At 39.0% G+C, this 20,408-nt stretch overlaps 1 protein-coding gene across 4 annotated transcripts in view; it reads left to right on the plus strand.

Moving 5' to 3' along the window:
- Positions 1 to 20,408, plus strand: part of ARNTL2 (aryl hydrocarbon receptor nuclear translocator like 2) — a 36,695-nt gene that overhangs the window by 285 nt on the left and 16,002 nt on the right. For 2 of the 4 annotated variants that reach the window (XM_015868844.2, XM_015868838.2), the window contains exons 2-6: positions 9,130 to 9,274; positions 10,555 to 10,590; positions 14,332 to 14,370; positions 17,412 to 17,569; positions 20,016 to 20,095. In XM_015868844.2, coding sequence (XP_015724330.1) covers positions 9,130 to 9,274; positions 10,555 to 10,590; positions 14,332 to 14,370; positions 17,412 to 17,569; positions 20,016 to 20,095 — 458 coding nt within the window. Of the gene's footprint in view, positions 1 to 299; positions 323 to 9,129; positions 9,275 to 10,554; positions 10,591 to 14,331; positions 14,371 to 17,411; positions 17,570 to 20,004; positions 20,096 to 20,408 lie in introns of those variants that run through there. The other 2 variants (XM_015868850.1, XM_015868858.1) reach the window with 2 other exon arrangements.

The following is a 20,408-nucleotide window of genomic DNA, read 5'->3' on the forward strand; positions in this document are numbered from 1 at the left end:
GCTGAATGTTTTTGTGTGCTCGGCTTAGTTCGTGCCATTCTGTTCCCAACGCTCTCCTAATGTTCCTTTTTTGCGGGTAATGGTGTTTTAGTGCTTTAGCTGTAGCGATGTTGGCCGCTGTGTGCCCGTCCTTGCTGGGAGCGGTGAGTTGCTGGAACACGGGTGGCTGTAAAGCAGCAGCAGCTGGCCGTGCTCCTCCTGCCTCCATGTGTTGCTTCCTCTTGGCGGAAGGCTGATCCCAGGAGGTGGAAGTGTTGTGCTCCGGGCTCTGGAAGGCAGAAGTCGTCGCTGTAGTTCTGCTCGTTTAGCTCCGGTTCTTGAGGTCTAGTCGGTGTCGTTTTAATGTGCTTTGGGTTAAATGTGTTTATGGGGATCCTGGCTGGCTGGGAGGATGCGAGAAAGAGGTATTTTTCTATCTGTGTGTGCTTGGTTGTTGAAGTAGTGCTGTAATTCTTCGTGATGCACATACTGTAAGGGGAGGAAAGAAGCTCGGTGCAGACGTTTCCATTTAGTAAGAAAACAGTGAACCTTTTATGCGTTGGAGGGGAAGAAACTCCGTGGTTTCTTTTGTTAATCGATGTTTATACCTGTTCTTCTAACAGATTTTGAAGAAACGGAGTCTGGATTAGTCAGTATTTTAAAGATAAAATGATCTTCATTTGCATGGAATAGATCCACGCTGATACTAGCTGTGAAGTTGTTCTACTTGAAGCACACACTATTGTTAGTACACTTGAACGCTATTAAAAACTAACTCTAAACCAGGCAGTTGGTAGCAGCTAAGAATCAACTTCAGCCTAAGAAATAAATCCCAGTGGGTGACTGGAGGTGCTTTGAAAACTCCTTCCTCGGGGTTTACTTAAACTGTGGAAGTTGTGCTGCAGGCTTATGAAGTCAGCGTTTTACTTTCAATGGTTTGAATCAAAAAACTTGCAAGAAAACAGCTATCCTCTATTCCTTTAGCAGTATACGATTGGAGAGTTGTATTGGTGTTAGTTGGTTTTCTTTGGTTTTTGTTTTTCAGCCTTCTCCTCCAGTAATAAATTGAGATATATGAGACTCTCAGTTTCTGTCAGTGACCTGATTTGAGCCTGGAAGTGACGAGGAAAGCAGGGTAATCTTCCTAGGGCTTGTGGGTATCTTTACATTAGCTAGTTGCAGTCATGCTTTTTAATGCAGTAATAAGTTTGAGCAAACAACTGGTGTTTTAAGGTCTATTAAGTGAAGGCGTTATTTAATTAGTAAGTTACGATTCCTGGTTATTTTCTTCTGAATGGTAAGAATAAATACAGAAAACTGTCAGTTGCCCATACTGATATTCAGTTTATGAATATCAATTATCAATTATCCTATGATTTAGGATATTAAAAGTTTTCTTTTAATCAACTTGTGACAATAAAAGCCAACCCAGTGTTCTTAAGCTATCCTAGAAGAGTTAATTCCCTATTTAGTATTGTGCTTAAGATGGTTTCGTCGCTGCTGTTTGCATCTTTCTCCTGTTTCATGCACGCTTATAAAACGCACTGTAAAAAAAACCCAAACAACAGAAAGCACATCTGCTTTATGCAGCACGTTTCTGCTGTTTTCACAGCTTGACCCAGTTGAAAATGGTTGCCCCAGCTTTATCTGAGTCTATACAGTGGGGTGTGGTCTGAATGATAAACTAGCTTTAAATAGTCTGGATGTGATTTTCATTAGCTCGTAAAGTTTTAAAAGCAAGAATATCTTCTGATACAACTCTCACTCCCATTTAGAAAATAGGGTTGATTGTTTTCTATGTGTTCAGACCTGAGGGCCTGTCCAGTGATGCATAAACCTATACATTTCCTTCTTCATGCAGTACTGTATGTATGTAGGTTATAGGTATAGTTTTCTCATTCTTTAATGAAAACCTGCAGTAAGAATTCATTGGAATAATTCTAGAAAAACAGTTCCATAGTAAGATAAAGCAGTGTACGTGATGTTAAGCTTTTTGAAATTATTGGAATCATCAGCTGTCTTGTGTGAGCGTGTGCATGTATAGATACAGGTAGGTATCCCTAATTGCTTAGGTGGTCAGAGACAGCTGATGTCTTCAAATAAGAAGTGTGTGTTGAGTGTTACAAAACTTGTGCATCTTGAGTAGTAAAGCAGTTGAGAAAATCTAGATTATCGTAGAGTCATAGAATGGCTTGGGTTGGAAGGGACCTCAAGGATCATCAAGCTCTAACCCCCTTCTGCATGCAGGGCCATCAACCTCCACATTTAATACTAGGCCAGGCTGCCCAGGTTCCCATCCAACCTGGCCTTGAACACCTCCAGGGATGGGGCATCCACAGCCTCTCTGGGCAGCCTGTGCCAGCACCTCACCACTCTCTTGGTAAAGAACTTGCCCCTGACATCCAACCTAAATCTTCCCTCTTTCAACTTAAAACCATTTCCCCTTGTCCTGCTGTTATCCACCCTTTCAAATAGTTGAAACCCCTCCTGTTTATAGGCTCCCTTTAGGTACTGAAAGGCTGCAATGAGGTCACCCCACAGCCTTCTTTTCTCCAGGCTGAACAAGCCCAGCTCCCTCAGCCTGTTTCTGTAGGGGAGGTGCTCCAGCCCCCTGATCATCTTTGTGGCCCTCCTCTGGACCCTCTCCAACAGCTCCATGTCTTTCTTGTGCTCAGGGCTCCACACCTGGACACAGTACTCCAGATGGGGCCTCACAAGAGTAGAGTAGAGAGGAACAGTCACCTCCCTGTCCCTACTGGCCACCCCTCTCCTGATGGAGCCCAGGAACCCATTTGCTTTCTGAGCTGCAAGAGCACACTGCTGGTTCATGTTCAGTTTTTCATCCACCAGGAACCCCAGGTTCTTCTCTGCAGGGCTGCTCTCAAGGGCTGCTCCTTCCAGTCTGTATATATGCCTGAGATTCCTTCAGTCCAAGTGCAAAACTCTTGCACTTTGCTGTGTTGAACCTCATTAGATTCACCCGGGCCCACCTTTAAAGTCTGCTGAGGTCCCTCTGAATGGCATCCCTTCCTTCCACTGTGTCAGCCGCACCACTCAGCTTGGTATCATCAGCAAACTTGCTGAAGGTGCACTTAATTCCATCACTGATAAAGATGTTGAAGAGCACCGGTTCCAGACAGACCCCTGGGGGACACTGTTCATCAATGGCCTCCACCTGGACACAGAACAGATCACCTCTCTCTTTCTACAGCTTTTCATCCAATTCCTTATCAACCGGGTGATCCACCCATCAAATCCACATCTCTCTGATTTGGAGATTATTAGTTTAGATTGATTATATACCTAGATATTGGGTGGGAGGCAGGATACCCCTGCTTCTCTGTGTGACTGCACTCATAAGGTCTTCAGGCTGAGACCCTTATATCAAGTAAGCACTCAGAGGATGTGTGTGTGTTAGCGTTGTGATTCAAAGCAGCAGCATTATTTTGATGTGATCAGCCATCCTTGTTCAGTGCTCACTAGTTTGGCTTGCAGTGCGTTTTATATATATATATATAAATGAGTTTAAATGCTTCAGAAGAAATGGAACCAGAAATTTACTATAGGAAGGCAAGTGTTACTCCAGGCCAAATGTTCTCCAGCTCCAAACTTAAGGAACTGAGGTAAGGGTTGGTTCTCAGACAGCTTTAGAACACGTGGTTTGTAAGGATTTTTGGTCCACTGAACCAGACAGTGGAATTTAACATAAGCTCACTGGGCTACTTAAAATCTAGAAACAGGGACTTCTGCTGCAACCACCTCCTTCTGTCTATTAACCTGCTGCAATGGTACTATAGCTTTTACTAACATGGATGCAGCCTAGTAACTCCTGTGGATGGATTTCAGTTTCAGTAAGTCATTTACATAGTCAGAGGAAGGACCACTTATGTGTCATCTTAACTACGCCCACTTCTAGCGCAGTTTTGAGTTCTTTAAACTTGCCAAAGCTTGAATTTCTTGCAAATGGTTTTTGTGCGTGCCAAGGGAAAAACACACGTTTGCAAAATACACGCTTTAATAGTTTGATTATTTAAAGCTCATTACAGAATGTTTCTCAAAAGATTGGAAAAATGCATCTGTGCTCTTAGAAGCTTCAATTCAAAGCAGCTTCTTTCTTCTTCTGCCAGAATGTGTTTCAGAATGGGAAGTTGGATTGTAAGTGTGTTCTTGTTCTTAGAAAGATTGTGTTAGTGTTACCACATCGATAACTTAAGCAGCCACAGAGTAATTCTCGAAGTCTGTTGTGTACATTTATCTTCAGAATACGCAGTGTGCCACCCATCATGGTTTGGGTTCTTTTGTTTTTCTGTTGTTTTCTGAGGTAGGTGGCAAATATCAGTGAATATGCTTTGCTGTAATATCCTGGTATCCTCACAGAATCACAGAATTATCAAGGTTGGAAAAGACCTAGAAGATCATCTAGTCCAACCATCACCAATACTTCCCAGCTAAATCATATCCCCCAACACAACATCCAAACGTTCCTTGAACACTCCCATGGTCGGTGACTCCACCACCTCCCTGGGCAGTGCATTCCAATGCCTGACTACCCTTTCTGACAAGTAATACTTCCTAATGTCCAGCCTGAATCTCCCCTGGCGCAGCTTGGAACCATTGTCTCTAGTTCTATCAATGTTTACATGAGAGAAAAGGCCGACCCCCAGCTCACTACAACCTCCCTTCAGGAAGTTATAGAGAGTAATGTCTCCCCTGAGCCTCCTCTTCTCCAGGCTGAACAATCCCAGCTCCCTCAGCCGCTCCTCACAAGGCCTGTGCTCCAGACCCTTCACCAGCTTCGTAGCCCTCCTTTGAACACGTTCCAGGGCCTCAGTGTCTTTCTCGCAGTGAAGAGCCCAAAACTGAACACAATACTCGAGGTGCGGCCGCACCAATGCTGAGTACAGGGGGACAATTACCTCCCTGTTCCTGCTAGTAACACTGTTTTTGATGCAAGCCAGGATGCCCTTGGCCTTCTTGGCCACCTGGGCACACTGTCGGCTCATGTTCAGCCTCATGTTCAGAGTATCAATCCTGATATCCTGATAGATGGATTTAGATGTTGTAACTTGTATATGAGGCATACAGCAGCAGTCTGTGGCTATTATATTGTAACAATTGTGTGATAATTTTATGGCTACCTTGTGTGGGATTCGTCTCACTTACCTTTAGATACCCAGCGCATGGACATTGGTGTCTCAGCTAGTTACTTTCTTCTTCGAGTGGTTACTGAAGGGAAGGAGGTAGGCACTCTTGGACTGTACTTCATCTAACTGCACTAATTTATTTTAGATTGAGATGAATCACCCCAGAAATGTACTTTATCAAACTGATTGTAGGAATCTATTTTAAGCTGAGATGAATCATCCTGGAAATGCCTTCTACTCTCCAAGAGAAACTAGAATGGCTAGTTCAGATGTGGACTTGATTATTTGCTCGGTTGAATCTCACCATTTATGGCTGATAGAGTTTGGCCTTAACTCTTCTCATAGACCATCTTTGTTTAGGAGCCAACAACATCGATGGACAAAGGAAGGGCAACTGATGCCATCTACTTTGACTTGTGCAAAGCCTTTGGCATGGTTCCACACCACGGTCTCATCTCTAAATTGGAGGGTAATGGATCTGAAGGGTGAACTATTTGGTGGATATTAGTAGGAAGGTTTCAACCAGAAGGTTCTTATCAATGGCCAGGTGGAAGCTGGTGATGAGTGGTGACCTCTAGGGATCTGTCTTATGACTGGTGCATCTCTATCAGTGATATAGATGATGGGGTTGAGTGCACCCATAGATGATGGGGTTGAGTGCACCCCCTGCAAGTCTGCTGATTACACCAAGCTCTGTCTTGCAGTTGTTACAGCAAAAGGAAAAGATGTCATCCGGAGGGTCTTGTACAGGCTTGGAAAGTGGGCCTGTGCAAACCTAATGAGATTCAGCAAGGTTGGGTGCAGGGTGTTGCACTTTGGTTGGGACAATTCTAAATATGTGTACAGGCTGGGATGAGAACTCCTTGAGAGTAGCCCTGCAGAAGGTCTTAGAGTCCTTACTTAATGAGAGCCTACAGTGGGCACTTGCAGCCCAGAAGGACAATGGTATCCTGGGCTGCAACAAAAGAGGTGTGGACAGCAGGGAGATAAAGGTGATTGTCCCTCTCTATTCTGCCCTTGTGGGGTCCTGTCCAAGTCTGAGGCCCTCAGCACAAGAAAGGCACGGAGCTGTTGGAACAGGGCCACAGGAGGCTGCAGTGATGATCTACGACTGGAGCACCTCTCCTACAATGAAAGGCTGAGGGAGCTGGGCTTGTTCAGCCTGGAGAAGAAAAGGCTCAGAGGAATGTAGCTGAGAATCTCCAGTCATAGAAGTAGTTCCTGGTTACTGGACTGCATTCTAGGTCATGCTCTGTCTGACCCAAATGATTTCTGATCGCTTTATCCATCCATTCTAAAGTGGTGTAGGCAGAGAAATAAAGGAATCTTTCATTGCTGTGTGGAAGAGATTAAGTTATTCTTCAGGGAGAGAGTGAGCACTTTGGAATCACCCGGTCCATACCAAAGCTATTGCAGAAAGCCCCAAGAGGTTATTGTAGAGCACTCTTACTGACTTCTTAAAGCTGACCTCGCTTTATGAACTGCTTCAGTCTGCTTCTTGTTCAGTGAGTAGTAGGTGTGAAAAATGCTTGCTCTTGTCTGTTGAATTCAGAATTAAATTCAGAGTTGTTTCTTTTATACTAAGTTTGGTACTTCTAAGGTGAGAATCAATACAGATTCTTGATGTTTTCTATCTTCCTTAAGTTAAAGTTAGATGGCATTTAAGGTGGTGTTCAGGGTGTTTGTTTGAGGTGTTGTTCAAGGATTCAATCTATCATCTAAACACTTAGATGGACAAGTTATTAATGGGTCACTGTTGCTGACGATCTAAACACTGAAGTTTTTCTTGGTTTAGAAAAAAGAAAAGGATGGTATTGGGAAACATGAAGGAAATAGGTGCAGGTATTCAGAGTTTATTGCCAGAACGCTGGGAAAAATGTCAGATATTTTGATAAAATGAAGGCTAAGTTGGAAAGGCTGTAAATGATACATCGTTCCAATTCATTTTGTTTCTTTAAGGGATGTGGTTTAGAAAGCAGGCTGGCCATCTGTGTGCAAAGGAGTATTTAGGTCAGTGGGTCTGTTCTGTCCTGCTTTATTGAAGGCTGAAAGGAGCTGTTGTGCTGAAAGCATTCTTGCCTTTGGTATGTTTAGATTTCTATTTAGTAAGTACTGTTAGCTGAATATGGACAAAGGATGGTTGTGTTTCAAAAACGTGCTGTAGTGACATTGTTTACCGATGTTTGATAAGCTAAAATTACTCTTTACTGAAAGAAGTTCCTTTGGGATTGTTGGAGTTTTTGTTTCTTTTTATAACTGCAAGAATTTGTGATAGAAATATCAAATGAGACTATTATAGAGTGATAATTAACGAGAAAGATATTTGAAACATTTGCAGTTTTTGCCCTTGTAGATGTGATGCAATTTCTTCATAAATCGTTTTAATAACCTTAATTAGCATCTGTCATGTATTTGAAACAACTGTGTTTCTGGTGCAGGTGCCCAGGAGCTGTTACTTATTTGACAAATGTTTTTTGATTCCCTGAGTTTTTAGCTCATTTTCTTTCGAACTTCCGCTGTGGCTTAACGAGTTCAAGAGGTTTCTACGATAAAACAGGGGCTGACTCTGGATAGTCTGACTCGGTAGAAAGAGGATTAGTGGCAGACCAGACGATGCCGCTCAAGTATTAGCCTATTTTGATTGAACTCTCCAGAGTAATATTCCTACATTTTCTGTAGGAATATAGAAATAGAGAACCTAGGAGTTCATGAAGTTCATTTATCTGGTGTAAGATATGCTTACACCGAAGAGGAAAGACGTGTACACTGCATATCATTATTTTTACAGATTTTTATTTGTCATTTCAAGGCAGCACAGTTGCAAAATAGCAATAATAATAGTAAAATGAAGCTCTCAGTAATATTCCATTTTTCTTCCTGCTGAGTTTTAAAAGAGCCTGTCTTGGTTTTTGCCTGCAGCTAAAGTAGGAGATGCGCGCTTCCTTAAGAGGTCTTTGTTAATCCATCCTCTGTTGCTTCGTGGAATTAATCCTTTATTGTTTTGAGATGTATGTCATTCAACCATTGCTCAGGTTGGAAAATACCTTAAGATCATCAAGTCCAACCACCCCCTAGCCATACTACCCTAACTAACAACCCTCTGCTAAATCACATCCCTGAGCACCGCATCCAAATGGTTTTTAAACCCATCCAGGGATGGTGACACCCTGGGGAGGCTATTCCAGCACTTAACAACCCTTTCAGTAAAAACCCTTTCCATATGTCTTTGGATACTGCCCTCAGCTCAGGAGGTGAATGGAAGTGCCTATATTTGCTCAGAGTTAGTCCTGTTTCTTTTAAGCTGGGTATTTCTTTGGAATGGTTTTACACTGATAACCGGGGGGGAATTAAAAAGGTTAGTGCTTTAGATTCCTTGAGAGTATTTTTCTTCTCAAATATGTTGCTGGGTTGCTGGGGTTATTTTGTCTTCTCTTTTGTCCAACCCAGAAACAAAGTAGTTTGCCTTGAGAGGAAGAGTTCAAAGAAAACTCTGAGGCAAAACTTGACAAGCTTTCAAGGCTGTCTTAACTTACATGGCTGATGTTACGAGTAATCATAGATTTATGTCAGAACTATGGCACATTTTTCTTTCTGGATGTTCAGCTTGTTTAAAAAACAGTTCTCTGTATGTTTTTTCAGATTTGAATCTAGAGTTAGTATTTGGATCGCTAGCTAGATCACATCTTGGGACTGTGCAGCAGGATTCTGGAGGTGCTGGGAGATTAAAGCGTTATCTGCTAGGACTGAGCGAAGAAAAGGAGATGTGTGTTTTATATTGCCTTGGTGAGCTGAATGAGTTGATAAGAACTTTATAGGACTGTGCAAACATTGTGGTTTTTTATGTGCGTAGGTATTTGCAGTGGAACTTCTGTGGGCTTTGTGTCTTAGGTGTGAAAGGCACCCATTTGGGTTTTTTTTTTTTTTCCAGATAAAAACCAGAATGGGTGCATGATGTTCTTATTATACAATGGCCTTTTTTTTCTTTTTTCTTCTTTCTCATATGCAGATAATTTCCCAGTAGATGGAAACCCGTGCGTTGCTTCTGGAGTCCCCAGCCTCATGAATCCAATAACTAAGCCTGCTACCACTTCTTTCAACAATTCTGTGGTTGAGATTCCAAGGAAGCGCAAAGGAAGTGATTCTGATAACCAGTAAGTAAATGGATTCTGTCTGTTTCTGCAGAAATCTGAGATGCTTGTTTATTTCTGTGATGTGACTTTTGAATCCCCTTTCCTTTAAAAGCCACAACAATTGATTTTACTTTCTTGTAAATGTGTTCTTTGACTGTTTTGAGCACTTGAAACTAGAAAAAAATCATCCTTCTACCCAAAGAGGTATATGTAGGATTCTGCAAGTGAAATGTCTGGGGCGTTTGTCTCATGATAAAATTTCAGTCCTGGCTCTCTTTTTCTTTTCCTGCATGTAAAGATGTTCTGTTTGCAACAAATTACTGAACTGTTATAATAGAATCCCTAAAATCTTTAATGTAGAATCAGAATTGCTTCTTCAGCAACAAGGGCAGACATTTAAATATCCAAAAGGACCTGTGACCTAAAAATGGGTATCTTCCTGCAGTAGAACTCTGCATTTTTAAGCAGGTCATACTTGATTGCGGAGATGATACAGTCAACTATTTTCTCTTACTTTCTAACTGCCAGTTGACCAAATATGTATTTTCCTGTACATTTGGAATAACTAATTTAAATAATCTGCTCTAAGTTATGTTTATCAGACAGAAGTATTCATGCAAGTCAGCATGCAGATCTTCTGTATCTCCAAACTAGTGTGGAAAATCAACCTCTAAAAAAAGTGTATGTGTAAGAAATTTACATCCATTTGTAATTATGTAAGCAGTTATCTCTTTCTGTATGTAGCTCACTGATCCACAGAACATAGCCATGCTGTAGATGTTGATGTAATTGTCAACTCACAGCTTCATGTCTATCTTCTAGATCTCTGAACACTTCAGAAGGACAGTAACTTTAAAAAAATATGTTCCTTGGAAGCACTAGTTGATTTTACATGATTAATGAAAGTGCTGCTTCATCAATGCAGTTTCCTTGAAGTTTGGGTCTATCTCTCATTTAATGAAACTTCTGTCTGAAAAAATAAATAAATATTATAAAAATATATATATATTATATATATATATATTATATATATATATATAAAAAAAATATATTTTAAAAAAATATTAAATATAAAAAATAAATATATAAATATCACATCTAGTTGAAATATTCAGTTGATGAAGTTACAGTTTAAAAGAATTCCTAGTTTCAAAAGATGAATGACCTTGCTGAAAATAAGTTGCTAAGTGGGGTTTCCACTGAACTTCTTCTATAGCAACTTTTTTCATTGGGTATATTGAGTCATCATTTTCTGCCTCAAAGTCTGCTTAATCTGCTTACTTCATTACCTGTTTCTACAGGGATACAGTTGAAGTTGATGGGGATCCTCAGAAAAGGTACTTTTTATAAATGAACCCATTTCTATTTTCAGTGCTGTAAGCATGTCACAGTTTTCTAATTGGATAGCTAAAGTGTGTGGTTCGCCTTAAGGAACGTCTGTCTTGTGTTTGTACAGCAAAAAGTAAAAGTAATTAACACGTATCTAGTTAGTGGGGTGGATAGATCCATCCAGTGTTAGTTTTCTGTTGTTTCTTTCAAAAAGATTTTCTGACTTGCTCGTAAGCTCACCAGACCTGTTTGTGTTGAAATTAAGGTAAGAATAGGAAAGAAAGAAAAATAACATATAACAAGACCAAAGAGGTGAGGAAAATGTCTCATACTCTTCAGGGTTGATGCATTTAAACATTTTTTTTTTCGTTTATTCCCAAGCCTTGTCAACCTGCTTTTTAAAACATAAGAACGGCATCTAATGTTAAAATAATGTTATTACAGAGTGACAAGCTAAAATTAAGATTGGCTCTGCCAATCTTTAAAAGAAAAAATAAAGGAATAAAAACCTTTGGTATGTGTATGTATTATGGGAAAGTTATTAATTATATGATTATCTTGTTGTGTTTTCTTTCTCTTCACCTCAGTACCTCGCTTAGATAAATATTTGTAGCTATTCACTGTTCTCTTTTATCCTTCTAGGCAGTGTTTGGTGTGTGGCTTAGTGGTTAGCAATAAAATCTTTTCCTGAATGTAGCTCATTTCTTTGTGGATTTTTCCATTGTTCTTATTATGGAAAGCTGTAAAGGTAATCCTGTTTTGTGTTTAATATCCCTGTTTTTCTTTTAGAAGAAAACAGGTATATGCTTAATAAAGGGGAAAATATAGGAAAAGGTGGTATTCTTTAACTTCTTTTCTGAATAATACAGCTCTTGTTATTTCTAAGTTAAATGTATCTATCTTTGAGTCACGAAGCAGACTGTCGCTCTGTTTTCAAGGTAGCCTTAATCTAGCTATTTTAAACAGTAACAGCACAGCTGTTGGGACAGAGGCTGTATGAATCCATTGAAAAATGTGACTCCTTGAGCAGCAGAGTTGCTGTGGTTCCTTCCCCAAGTGAAGGTCCTGAAGAGGAGATGTAATCAAGAAGCTGCATGCTGCACTGTGGGTGGTCTGGATCCCCTTTGTCTCTTCACCTCTTCTGGTCAGAGAAGGCAAAATATTGAGTCATTGTGGTTGGAAGAGACCTTCAAGTACATCAAGTCCAACCACCAATTGGGCTTAGTGATTTCCTTCAGTATTCCATGTTCCTTAGAATCACAGTTTTGCCAAGGTTGGAAAAGTCCTCTAAGATCACCTAGTCTAACCATTCACCAGTGTTGCCCACTAAACCACATTCCTTACTATCATATCTAGATGTTTCTCAAACACCTCCTGGGTTGGTGACTCAACCATCTTCTGGAGCAGCCCATTCCAGCACCAGACCACTCTTCTGGAGAATTTTTTCCTAACATCCCTCCCCTGCAAGTTGCAATAGCAACTTGAGACCATTTCCTCTTGTCTTATAGCTGTTACCTGGGAATGGAGGCCAACTCCCACCTTGCCACACACTTATTTTGGGTACTTGTAGCATCGCATCCCCATATCTCTTAAACACCTCCCGGAATGAAGGCTTCAACTTCCTGGGCAGGCCATTCCAATGTATGACGAACTCCTTCTATGAAGAAATAATTCCTCATGTGCAATCAAAACTTGCCCTGCTGAAGTTTTCATCTTATCATTTGGTATCATTTGGTATGTATTTGGAGAAGGAGACTGACATCCACCTGGTAGCATCCTTCCTTCAGATACCTTTAGAGAGCAATTAAGTCTCCCCTCAGCTTCCTCTTCTTCAGACCAAACTAAATAGCTCTAGTTCTCTTATCCATTTCTCACGTTAAACAAAACAGGCCTCGGTACTGAGCCCTGGGGAACATCACTCCCTGGCTACCAGATGGATTTGAACACTGCTTGCTAGGATTCATTCAACCCAATCATCCAGCCAGTTCTCTTCACCCAGCAAACTGTACACTTGTCCAGACCACAAGCAGACCTTTTTCCATGGGGAATGCTTTGAGAAGCAATGTCAAATGCTTCACTAAAATCCAGATAAACAACATCAACAGTCTTCCTCATCTACTCAGCAGGTCATCTCGTCCTAGAAGGAGATTAGTTTAGTCAGACAGGACTCACCTTTCAAAAACCTGTGTAGGCTGCATCTGATCACTTAATTTTCCCGTGTATGCTTTGTGGTGATGTTCAAGGTGATCTATTCTATAACCTTCCCTGGTACTGTGGTCAGACTGACAGGCCTTAATTCTCTGGATCCTCTTTCCTGCCCTTCTTGCAGATTTGAATCGCATTTGCTAACCTCCAGTGAACTCGGACCTCCTCAATTAGCTGTGACTGCTGGTAAATTGTTTGAAAGTGCCTTGGTAAGCACATCTGCTAGCTCTGTCAGTACCTGTGGATAAATCCCATCCAGCCCAATAGAGTTATGAACGTTCAAATGATGTACTAGGCTACCTGCAGATTACTAGAGGATTGTGGGCACTTCACCTCACTCCCTGTTGTTGTTTTCCAATTCAGGGGCCTGGGTACCCTGGAAACAGTTGGCCTTGCTAGCAAAGACGGAAGCAAAAACGGTATTAATTACTGTGGTTTGTAGTATATACACATTCCTGGTAAAAGTTTATTTAAACATGAAAGAAAAAACGTTAGGTATTGCTAACTTGTCTAGGTCTGCATTTGGGTTTATCAGACTGCCTAGAAGATGCGTGGGATCTAGGAAAATCCTGAGTTGAACAGCTGAAATCTCTAATCTCTTGTTAATTTGACTCTGGCTACTTCATTCTTCCTGGGGTCGGTGCTTGGTTATAAGTGGAAGCAGCTTTTGAACTCTTTCCTAAAGCTCTAATCACCAGCTGTCTTTCTGCTTCCTACTTCTGTTTTCTCATAAGGAACATATGCTGAGTGATGTACCTTTGTCCTTATAAGCCTTCCGGTACAACATACACCTCTTCTAAAATGATCCCAAGGCTAGCAGGCCTCACCTCTGAAATGGAACTGTGAGATGTCTACACTGCTGAATTTAAAAAGGAAAAAAAAAGCTTGAATACTGCTGTAAACATTAAAAAAATGTTCTATCGGTTTATGTTAAAGAAAACAGCTGCCAATGTTAGTGTGGGAGCAATCTTGGTGCAAGTACTAAATAGTACAGGCCGACTTGGCAGGCATCTATTAGGCTGTTTTCTGAAATTCATAAAGATGGTGGTGGGCATTCCAGTAATCTTGGAGAAGGAAAAAGAGCATTTTCTTTGCTTCATCCACTTATTTTTAAATGCTTCTGAAATATTTGTCATGCTACTAGCATTGTGATTGTCTTTCATTTTTAGTTTTCTCTTTCCAATCGCTGCTGTGTGGTATGGTATTTTAATCTCTTGGCTATAAAATTTTAGAGAAAAGAAGATGAATAGAGAATCACACTTGAAACATTAAAATAAGATCAAGTTTTTAAATTTTGTTTTCTTTCAGGTAGAAATAGACCCGTAATCATTAAATACCCTCATAATATGTTCATGTAACTATGAATATTGGAAATCATGCCTTTGTATTTTTGTAGTATGCATTACTTGTAGAGGGTGGATAATTTTCATATTAGGAATTGTTTTGGTTTTGTTGGAATGATAGTAAATTTGTAGGATTGCCTACATCTTGAAGTGCCTAATATTAAATATGCAATATAAGAGTTTGTGTCTTGTTTTCTCTAGGAATGAAGATGAAGAACATCTTAAGATAAAAGATTTCAGGTACTGAAAAGAATGTCTTGCCAGTAAATACTAGGATTAACAATAGCAGGATTCACCACAGCAGTTGCTGGTTACTGTCAAATGTCTAACAGTAAACTTAGCCCTTTTTTCCTCCTAATTTTGTATTAATTCTCAGAGCTTCCTTGGGGATCTCATTTTCTACTAATTTTTATCAAAGTTGTGTTGCAGAATCTCTGTCACTTAAGAAAAGCCTGAGATTAAAATTGTTAAGGTGAGAATCAAATGTAATACCTTCAAGTCATGCATGAAGGAGTTGGCCCTCAGTCCGCATGACTTTAAGAATTGTTTCTACTAGATTTGTCTGCACACGGAGTGATTTAAGAATTATCCCATGTAGAAGTGAATTCAGCAAAAGCAAGACAAGGAATTCTTGTTCTGGAACAAGTGCTTGTATATGGAACTATTCAAGGATTGCTGCTGTACTATGAATTCACATCTTACTTAATCCAAATTGAAATTCACAGAAAGCACTTGGCAGAAGTATTATTTGTACAATATGCTAACTAATAATTATGAAGTGTTGTTGTAATTTAAATTAAATGGAAGAAATGAAAGTGTTCAGAAATGTATTTACAGTGTTGTTTTTTTTTTTTAAATTAAACTCAACATTTCATTTTTTCTTTAATGAGTATCCCAGATCACTGAGCAAGAATCTGTTTTGTATGTTGCTTTGGTAATTCTCCTGTTCTATTGTTAATTTCTTTTACTTAAGTATAGAACAAATGAAATTATATATAAAATATATATATAACCGTTGAGCAAACCTTCAAGATTTGTTCCTATATATATAAATATAGGAATATATATATATAAATATAGGAATATATATATAAATGTAGGAGCACATGTTGAAAGTTTGCTCAATGGTTATCTCTGTCCACTATTTCTTTTCACAAGTCTACTGGGGGCTGTACTTTTTTCCCTTCCTGTTTGTAACTGGGGAATATATCAGCCAGCTTTCTGAATTATCCAGTCATTACTACATCTATATATTCTTCTTTAATCTTAGAAATGTGAAAGGTTGTTCTGTTTCCACATATGTTTGTATTCACTTCTCCAAGGTTCACAGTTCAAGGAGCATCCACAATATGTTTTTTGACTGTTCCTACTTGATATGAAAGAAAATTTGTGTGAACCAGTAAAGCCAAGAGTAATTGGACAATGCAAATTTTTTAAGAGGCTTTAGAGGGAAAAGTACATTGCTTCTGTGAGTGAGCCAAAGTTATTTGTGTGGAAGAAGGATTTCTTTTTTCTGCTTTCAAGGAAAAAAAAAAACAGTAGACAAGATAAGATCTCTAAAATTGTATTTAGTTCTTACTGCCAGGTCAGAGAGAGTTAACTTTATTATCTTTAATGCTTTCTGTTACAGTGTGTCTAAAAAGAAGAGTTTTGAAGATCAGTTAGCCAAAACAGGTTGTCGATTTGATCAGTCTGATTTACTAGCATTGTGTCTGGTGTTAGTGAGAAAGGGAAATAATCCTCATGTTAGTTGAGTGGCTAGCTTGTCTTCTTGGGTAGGCTGGGAATAGAATGAATTAAACCTTCCTTGTTCAGCTGAAGGATGTTAGAGGGGAGAAAGGTCAGCTAGAAAAACCAACATACTTCACTAGAAAGAATTAATGAAAAGGTGACCTGAGTTGTAAATGCTTGTGAAATTTACTGTCATGTGCACTAGAAGGGATATTATGATCAAAATGTTTCTTAAGAGAAGCTCTTTCTCTGTGCTTGAATTCTTGGATTGAGGCTTGCCAAGAGATCAAAGTCTGAGGCAGAGTATGAGCAGAGTCTTAACCCTTCTCTTACCCACCGTAGCAGGTGGATGAACGGGAAAGCCTTCTGGTGCCTCCATTGAAAATAGGTAAGGTATAGCCTTCTCTTTCAGTTTCCACAGCATCTCTTATAAGCACATGAAAGTATGTTGTCTGTTGCGCTATGCTATGAATAAGTGCTTGTGTTTGTGACTTTATTCAATCTGAGTCATTTTCAGAGTAATTAAATATCAAGAAGACATTGATTATCTCAGAATATTGAGTTCAGATATACTTCAGCAAGTGCTTAGAGCACTTAAAAATAAATAAGTAGTAGGATGAATGCCCCATCTTACTTGCACAGAGGATAATGTATTCCGATGATTACTGTTGACATCAGATATCTGGTACAAATTAAACCTGGGGCCCCCAGTACAAGAATGGTGCAGACCTCTTGGAATGAGTCCAGAGGAGGACCACTAAGATGATCAGAGGGCTGGAGCACCTCTCCTGTGAAGAAAGGTTGAGGGAACTGGGTTTGATTAGCTTGGAGGAAAAAATTAGCTTGGAGGAAGACCTTATTTGGGGCCTTCCAATACTCGAAGGGAGCATATAAACAGGAGGGGGAGTGGCTGTTTATGAGGGTGGATAGTGATAGGACAGGGGGGAATGGTTTTAAATTGAGATGGGGAGATTTAAGTTAGATATTAGGAGGAAGTTTTTCACTCAGAGGGTGGTGATGCACTGGAACAGGTTGCCCAAGGAGGCTGTGGATGCCCCATCCCTGGAGGCATTCAAGGCCAGGTTGGATGTGGCTCTGGGCAGCCTGGTCTGGTGGTTGGTGACCCTGCACATAGCAGGGGGTTGGAACTGGATGATCATTGTGGTCCTTTTCAACTTAGGCCATTCTGTGATTCGATGAAGATGTCAAGGTATTTGCTTGGCTTCAAGGGTCACATGAAGAATTTCAGTTTTGTAATTTTTCATGGTGTCTTTTTTCTGCCACAAATAATCAAGTTGCTGTGAAGTATGATTCAGTGACTCCAAGTTGTTACTTTATAGATTTTTCTCAGTATTTCATGTAAATATTGTGATCATTGCTACTTTGATCAAATGAATCCAATTCAGTTGTCAAATAGAAGTGGTGTATGAAAAATAATTTAAATGCAGGAATTGTTCTTGTGATATGTTACATTCCCAAAGCGAAATTAATAAGTAGTGTAGGGAAAATCGTATATTTCACATCTTTCTTAAAATAATTTTTCTTCTTAGAGAGGCTCACAGTCAAACAGAGAAACGAAGAAGAGACAAAATGAATAATTTGATAGAGGAATTGTCTGCTATGATACCTCAATGCAATCCTATGGCACGAAAACTAGACAAGCTTACAGTATTACGGATGGCAGTGCAACACTTAAAATCTTTAAAAGGTAGGTTTTAGGAAACTAATACTTAAAGTCCTTATTCTGTCAGGAGATATACTACATATTTTCTTTGATGGCAGATACATCTAAGGTCATCTGTTCTGTTTACTTGCTGAATTCCATTCTGAGTCTATTTTAATTTAATTTGATATGCTTGTAGTTTCTAGAATTTTGCTTCATTTTGGCTTTTCTTTCTGGTATACTAAACAACACAAAGTGTTGGCTATCTTGTTTGCTAAGGCGATGCCTTGCAATCAGGTCACTCCTTGATTCTGTTTTGAAATCACACAGATCAAGCAGCTTCATCTTCCATTATTTTCTAACCCTCAAATTAAATGTTTTGTGATGTCTCCACTTCATACTTTCTGCAACAGTAATACATGTGGTTTATGAAGTCAGCTGTACTGACTTCACTAGCTGAACTGCTAGTGAGAGGAAAATGTTCTTCATACTTCTGTTTGTTACTGCAGTCTTTGGGTTTGCATCAGCCTTTTGTATTGGAATTTCTTGTTTGTTAGTTGAGTATAAAATGTACATCATTAATAAAGACCTTTCATAAAAACCCAGCAAAATTCTGTAAGGGCATAAAGTTGAGGGCTTGGTCACTTATGAAATACTGAATAATTCTGATGAGTTTTTTGTCTAGTGTGGGTTCAGAAAAAAATGTCTTCTAAGCAATGGGAAACCATGGTAATGCTTACCTGACTACTAACTACTTATCTAGGTAGTTTCACTGGTAGGGGGGCGTAGGTTGGTGCTTCAGCAATGTTACTTTTTTTTTTTAATAGGGTAGTTTACCAGTGTACTTTCGTAAAACAAACAAAAAAAGGCATTAAACTAAAGAAAAGAATTTAAAAAAAGTAAAATTTACCTGTGGTCAAAAGGAACATCATTACTTCAAACTTTAAAAGAATAGTTGATGATGATTGCAGTTACATTTGAGTCTTAAATACTATGAAATATTAAAGAGTGCAAACAAGAAGTGTTATTAAATGCTTATGTTCTCAGTCACCTTACAATGTACTCACAGATTTCAGTGAACAGTCCATTGTAGATATCAGGGTCTAACTAGGATATATTCTTTCATCTCCTTTTACTGCTATGAATAGCTTTGAAGGTTTTCTTTCTCCCATAAGAAACATTATATACAAATACAAATTAAATGTAAGATTTCAGGGTTTTTGGCAATACTATTTTAGAATAATTTAGCCAACTGTAAGTAAAGGCTATGCCTTGCAAAAAATTTGATTAGGGATAAACATCTAATAAGAATCTCCCTTGTCTTAATGAATTATGTGTCTATCTTAACAGTAATGGACTCAGAATAATTTAGGTTGGAGGGAATTTTCAGTCATCACTGACTCTTTAGCAGGGTGATTTCAAACTAAAAGAGGGGAGATTCAGGTTGAATATAAGGAAGAAGTGAGGTGCTGGAACAGGTTGCCCAGAGTGGTGATGGTGATGAATGTTCGTGAGGACATTCAAGGTCAGGCTGAATGGCACTCTGAGCAGCCTGATCGAGCTGTCAATGTCCCTGTTCATTGCAGAGGAGTTGGACTAGATGGTCGTTAAAGGTCCCCTCCAACTCTTCTTAGGATTCTACGAATTCCTAAAAATCTTCTTTTCCGAGAAGCTTGGAATTTTGCATAAATAATGTCACAAATTAGCGGGCTAATCATGGCGTTTAAACATGCATCTTCATCTTGACGATGAAAACAAAAGTCTTCATCTCAAACAGCATTATTTTAACAGTGGATTATGAAAACTCTGTTTCATCCAGTGCAGTTGTTATATGTATCTTCAAAACAAATGCTTTGAGACCATATAAGATAATGTATGAAATTATAGCAAATGCTCACAAAAAAAAAATAAATTAAAATGGCTAACAAGGATTTTAGGGTATTTGCTACAGATGCTGGGACAGTAAATGTAGTGGCAGAAATGTACAATACCTTTTCAATTAAACCACCTGGAGTGATTTGTTTGGATGGCTGAATATATTATAGCATTAGTGAAGCTTTATTCATGCTAGAAGGCAACTGATAACATAGGAATTATTCAGCTTCAGCAAATGTTAAGGATTCTGGAGCAGGTATGTGAAGTGTTTCTAAATAATGCAGATCTCATAATACCATTTCTTTAGTAGTATACTGAAGATATCTGATCAGAAGTTTCCTTGTTTTGTGCTAAATAAAGGCATGAGAAAATCTGGTGGTATGTCCAAATTCAGTATCCACATATGTTTAAGAGTTTTGGTTGGTTCTTTTTTTTTAAAAAAAAAAAAAACAAAAAAAAAACAACAAAAAACCTCTTTAAACTTTTATTCATCTGTTTTTATTGCAAGGAGAATTTACAAAGTAAAGACCAAATAATAAATATAATTTTGTTAAAAATGAATTTTTAATGTATCCTTTGACATCCTATGTATGTCTACAAATAAGCTGTTTTCCAGGTTCCACTAGCTCTTACACAGAAGTCCGGTATAAACCTTCGTTTTTAAAGGATGATGAGCTCAGACAGTTAATCCTCAGGGTAAGTAGAAGGCAACCCTTGGTGAAATTATGTCCTCTTTAAAGCTTGTTGTTAACTTTGGTTTTTAGTTTGAGTGAGCTAACCACCCCTGCATCCCCTACGTTTTTTTCTTCAAGCGAGTGCTTTGATGCACTTAGTTGGTTTGATTTATAACCTCTGTACAGGAAACAAGATTTTTCATGAAGAGATACAGAAGATAGCAGATGGCAACCCTTCAAGGGATAATAAATCTGTATACACTCTGCATTCTTAATGCTTAAACTGTTTTTTAATACTGATACTGAAATCTATATGCAAGCATATATAATAATCT

Source organism: Coturnix japonica, chromosome 1 (assembly GCF_001577835.2).
Source record: "Coturnix japonica isolate 7356 chromosome 1, Coturnix japonica 2.1, whole genome shotgun sequence".
In the NCBI taxonomy this organism is placed as follows: Eukaryota; Metazoa; Chordata; class Aves; order Galliformes; family Phasianidae; genus Coturnix; species Coturnix japonica.